Genomic DNA, 5,191 nt, shown 5'->3' with positions numbered 1-5,191 from the left:
GCTGAACCCCACCCTGCTCTAACCCACCCTGCTCTGAACCCCAGGGTTCTGCCTGGAACAGCCAGAGGAGAGCTGCTCCTGGCTGGGAGACAGGGGCCAGTGCAGCTGCTTTTGAGGAAGACTGGAACTCCTTCCATTCTTGCTCACAAATACTGAAATGCAATGAACAGCCTGACCTACACTGAGCCTTACACTGAAATGACAGAAGGAAATCAAGAAGGAGTGAAAATCCACTCCAGTGTGTGCTCCTGCTGATGTTTTCTGTGAAGCAGAATTTGGAGAAACAGAGTGAACTGGACAATGTTATAACAATATCCTGTTAAATTGTTTCTTCCACCTCCTCTCACAAAAAGCAGCACAACATAGAGATAGTGTGGCTGTCACACATACTGAAGTAAATGATTTAAGAATCTAACCACAAATAATTCCTACAACATGAGACTCCACAGGAAATAAAATGCTCCCTTTTTTCAACGAGCAAATGAGGCCAGTTTTTCTTTCATAATATTTAATGAAAGTTTGTCTTTCCCCTAACCTCATAATATTGCTAAATAAAACCTGTAATATCTTTTCAATTATAAACTAACAAACCAATCACATTATAAAAAACCCAAAACAAGGTAATACAGGTGACACAAAAAGAGGACAAGAAAATACTGATTTCCACCCCCTCCCCCCTTTTGATCCTTCTTAAATAGAAAAAAATCACCACCCTGGTGAGCTTGATAATCCTGTAAGAAGTTCCTGGGCCTTTGGCTAGCTCAGTCTCACAGCTCTGTGTCCCATATGTTTTCATACCAAACTCATGGTAAATTTTGTGGTTTGAAAAGAAAGTAAAGCTCTTTTTGGCTCATCAACTTCCTTAAATAAACGTTTAAAAGATGTAGTTTGAACTATATTCCTAAAATTATACATTTTGAACATCAAGTTTCATCTTCTCCAAGAACGGGATTCATCCTCATCTTCATCATCATCATCATCATCTTCGTGCAAAAATAAATCTGAGGTTTCAGTCTCCTGGAGGAAGAAAAAAATGAACTTTCAGACACAAGTTCCAAGCTCTGCCCAGGGACACACCCCAGCTCACAGCAGCAGCTGTACTGGTGTCTGGTGCGGGTGTCAGCGCGTCTCTCTCAAACTCACACACTTACATCCAAACCCATCCACAAAGTGCCTTTTTTCCCCCCATTTCCTCTGTTTTAAAATGTGGGAAATGTACCTGACTATTTAAAACCAGTTCAGTTCCTGGTTTGTAAAAACATCTTTTACAAAGCTTCTTCAGCACACAGGAAACTGTATCCTAAGAGCTCTCAGCTATTAGATTCCAGTAAGAATAATACGGTTATTAAGAGATTTCCATACCTCTTCCTTGGGCTCCTCTTCCTCGACTTCTGTGGACACAGAGGGTACCTTGGGTTTGTGCCACGAGATCTGGAGCCGCCGGTCCTTGAAGCGGGATCCCTGGTTAGCAGCCTGAGTTTAAATGCACAGATTTTCAGGGAGGACCAAGCAAAGAACTTCTAACATCAGCAACAAGCCAGACCCACAGCGTGTGGTACAGAGGCATGTTTGAAGATCTCAGATACATAAACTACAATCACCACTTGAGTGTTCCAAGAGCAACTTCAGCCACACCCAAATCTGCCAAATACTGCTCCTGCCCTGGCACTGAGAGGACGAGCAGAGCTCTGACTGCCAGGGACAGGCAGCTTCATCAGGGAAAGCCCTGTGCCACTGCTCAGACCACCAGGAGTTACTTCCCCTTCAGCAGCACTACCTGCGGCAGCACCAAGCACTATCAAGCTCAAACTGGGGGATCAAAGCCTCTGAAATGTTAAAATACAAAGGTAGACGCAAGTAATTAAAAACTCCTATTCTACATATGTGAAAAAATATATCCATGATTCTACTTACATTCTCAGCTTCTGAGCGGGACTTAAAAGTTACAACAACACTTAATGGGGAATCCTCTTCCTGAAGATCTTCGATATCTCCAAATTTCTGTGAGGAAAAGTTCATTAGGACCAGCAGTAACGTTCTCCTCCACTTCCATAATCATGGTACCATTGCAGTGTACTGAAATCTGATTTTTTTGGACAGAAAAGTGAGAGCCAGAGGACTCCCAGCTGCATCAGCCATCACTGTTGTAGCGCTTGTATTTTTGGGTAAAAGCTCACATTTATTGCTATTGTAAGACAAACTTGATTTTACAGCAGTAAAGGAAATGTATATGAATTTACAGGCCACACTTACAGAGAAGTGCTGTAACAATTCATCCTTCTCCTCTTCAACGAAGCCTCCCACGGTGAGAGCCTTGGGCCGATGATCCACCACCATGTGGTTCAGCATGCCCCGGCCTCTGCCCCCACGGCCCCGGCCCCGGCCCCGGCCCGGGGCTGCCACTGCCTTTCCTCGACCAGCAGGCAGGATGCCTAAGCGGGCAGCCTGGGGAAGGAACACAGCCATGCCCCAGTGAGGGGAGCTGAAACACCCAGCACCCACAAACTCATAAACAGCAGCAGTCAGAGCAGCTCACCTCCACTTGTAGCTGATTGAGCTTTTTCCGCAGCTCGGTTGTGTCCTCTCCGGAGGACAGTCTCTTATGGAAGTCCAGCTCTGCATCCAGCAGTTCCTTCTGTGCCTGGCAGAAAAAGAGGTGGGAACAGAAAACAGAAGGAAAGGGCAGAACTGTAAGGCACAGTTGTAATGTTTTATTCCACTTCAGCAGTACATTCATGCAAATGATACAGACAGATCAGGACACAATAGCCATACTTTTCTCTAAATTCAGTTTTGTTTTAATTGCCTCTGTGCGTGTGTGGTCCCTCCCATTTTTTGAAGGATCTAGAATTCTCTGCTTTAGAACTGGAACAAACATGAATGAGCTACAAGCAAAACTAGGTCATGGAGTTCCGTCAACCATGGCTTGTTTGTCCATGGTTATCACTCACATTAAAATGCTGCTTGCAAGTGTTTTGGTCTAATGCTGTTGCATTTTTAAGACACATTATTAGAAATAGTTACAAAAACCAAGGAGGCAAGTGTGTTGCACATTAAATACCTCTGTCTTGGACTTCAATTTAGATGGTGTGGAGGTTGTAGATGAAGTTTTTAATTCATCCTTTAACTGAGATATTTTTCCTGTTAGTTCTTTTAAAGTCTTCATAATTTCTGCTCTCTCTTCTGGTTTCATGGCCTTGTTTTTCTCCAGCTTGGATATCAACATCTATACAATAATAAAAGAACAGGAACATAAAATTCCAGGAAAAACAGCCCTCAACAGACAGGTATGTACAAAATCAGAATGTATTTACTAGCCACATCCCAGACTTACCTTCTGGCATTCTATTTGTTTTTCTAACATCTCCTGCTTCTTTTTCCTCATATCTTGCTGGAGTTTCATTGCCTCCTATAAGAGGAGAAAATTCTTTCCATCAGTAAAAAGCAGTCTAGCATTGTATGTACTCATTGAGATCATACATGCACTCAAAGGGATCATATTGTCCCCTTCAAGCTATGGAAGTGAAATCCACAACCAAAAGTACTGTCTGCAAAAAGCACAAGTATGAAGTGCAGCTGATTCAATGAATAAAAAACAAATAAAATCCTCATTTCCTGCTGCAAGGTACTTTACTAACATTTTTGCCCCTTTCAGACACCTCTTAAGAAACATACTGTGTGCACTGTCCTGCCAGCGTCTCATAGCTGCAGAGATTAGATTCAGAAAACCCCAAGCAAACCCAGAAAACCCAACATGGCCAAGAGCATCAAGTAAGACACCCCAGAAGGACCCTTCACACATGATTACCCCAGGTGTGTTTGCAAGACTGCCCCACACAAGGACCAGCTCCACACCCACATATAAAGCTGTTGAGGGGTGGCTGAGGCTTCAGGTGCCCATCAAACCTTGCATATAAAGCACTTTGCTCCTTACACTGTCAGGCAGCCATCAAGCATTAAGTACCTGTTTTTTTTTAAGGGCTTCTTGCACATCATGAGGCTTACACCCTGCACCAGACTTCAGAGCTGTCTTCAAGTTTGGAGAACTGTAAACCATTTTTGAGTGGCTTGTAGAAGTAGGAAATATCTGAAATAGTAAAAAACATCCAGTAAAATATGGAATATTTAAAGTGACCATGATATACCAGCAGGGAACTTCAGCGGATCATGTTTCCTCAACTCAGATGTTCAGATTTGTGCAAGGAGGCAGAAAGACCAAGGCAATTAAAACACATGGATAAAGACATCAGTCCAGTTAAAAGGATTTCTGAAAAAGAAATCCTTTCCTGCTCCATGGCAGACTCCTGTTGCATCCTGATTCCCACCAGGACACCACTGAAGGTGATGAGCAGCCCATGCCTTAGTTTCAGCTCTGCAGCTGCAGCCCAAAATCCCACTTTCTGATCAAGTAAAGCAGCAAAAGTCACTCCATGCTTCCTTTCCTAAAGGGACTTCCCCATGGCCCAGAACACACGCTGCACTATGGTATCAGTGTGAATTGAACACTTATTGGCTTGAACTCTGGGTACAAATACTCTCTAAGCTTCTAGCATTGCTGTTAAAGCACAGTGAAAGCTCAAAAATTACTGGGAGAGCCATTAGATTTGTCAACAAAAGGCTGGTCTCACATTCAGGTTGTTAGACTTGTTTACTATCAAGCACTGCTAAAAATATTTTATGCTATTTACAATACTGGTAGTGTTGTAGTTGATAGCTCCTAAAGTCACTGTCCCTATTCCATATAAACAGTTGATGAAACGAGGAAGAAGTGACTGACCACGGCTGCACAAAACATTATTGAAAAGGAACAGAACCACGTGGGAACAACACACAAGTTTTCTCTGCTTGTTCTTTCCTGGCTGACAAGCTAAAGCTGTACCTGAGAGCATGACCATGGTCCACTCTGAACATACCTGAGACTCCTCCACCGCAGCCCCGGGCTGGCTGAGCTCAGGCTGGCTCCCACCCGCTGCTCCAAGGCGCCTTTTCACTGGGACTTTGTTAAGGACGTAGGCACCAGATGCCAGGGGTTTGTTCATCACCTGTGTATGCACAGATTTGGAAACATCAAGGTTAGACACTGTACTCTGCAGCAGCAGCCCCTTGGGAACGCTGCTGAGCCCCTGGACAGCATGTACCTTGGCCAGGCTGCTGTGCACGGTGACGGCGGGCGGCGTGGCCAGCGCCTGCT

General features: G+C 44.1%; 1 protein-coding gene across 1 annotated transcript in view; it reads right to left on the bottom strand.

Moving 5' to 3' along the window:
• Window positions 1–491: 491 nt before the first annotated feature.
• The window catches only part of RBM27 (RNA binding motif protein 27), a 17,138-nt gene continuing 12,438 nt past the window's right edge, over window positions 492–5,191 (bottom strand). The window contains exons 14-23 of the mRNA XM_031055234.1: window positions 5,139–5,189; window positions 4,914–5,042; window positions 3,965–4,087; window positions 3,335–3,409; window positions 3,062–3,226; window positions 2,537–2,641; window positions 2,254–2,445; window positions 1,915–2,001; window positions 1,363–1,473; window positions 492–1,017 (exon numbers count right to left, since the gene is read on the bottom strand). Of these exons, the coding sequence (XP_030911094.1) occupies window positions 931–1,017; window positions 1,363–1,473; window positions 1,915–2,001; window positions 2,254–2,445; window positions 2,537–2,641; window positions 3,062–3,226; window positions 3,335–3,409; window positions 3,965–4,087; window positions 4,914–5,042; window positions 5,139–5,189 (1,125 nt within the window). The 3' untranslated portion in view covers window positions 492–930. The remainder of the gene's footprint in view (window positions 1,018–1,362; window positions 1,474–1,914; window positions 2,002–2,253; window positions 2,446–2,536; window positions 2,642–3,061; window positions 3,227–3,334; window positions 3,410–3,964; window positions 4,088–4,913; window positions 5,043–5,138; window positions 5,190–5,191) is intronic.

Source organism: Geospiza fortis, unplaced genomic scaffold (assembly GCF_000277835.1).
Source record: "Geospiza fortis unplaced genomic scaffold, GeoFor_1.0 scaffold55, whole genome shotgun sequence".
NCBI classification, from domain to species: domain Eukaryota; kingdom Metazoa; phylum Chordata; class Aves; order Passeriformes; family Thraupidae; genus Geospiza; species Geospiza fortis.
Note: the sequence above shows the minus strand (reverse complement) of the source record. Positions and strands in the feature narration are given on the sequence as shown.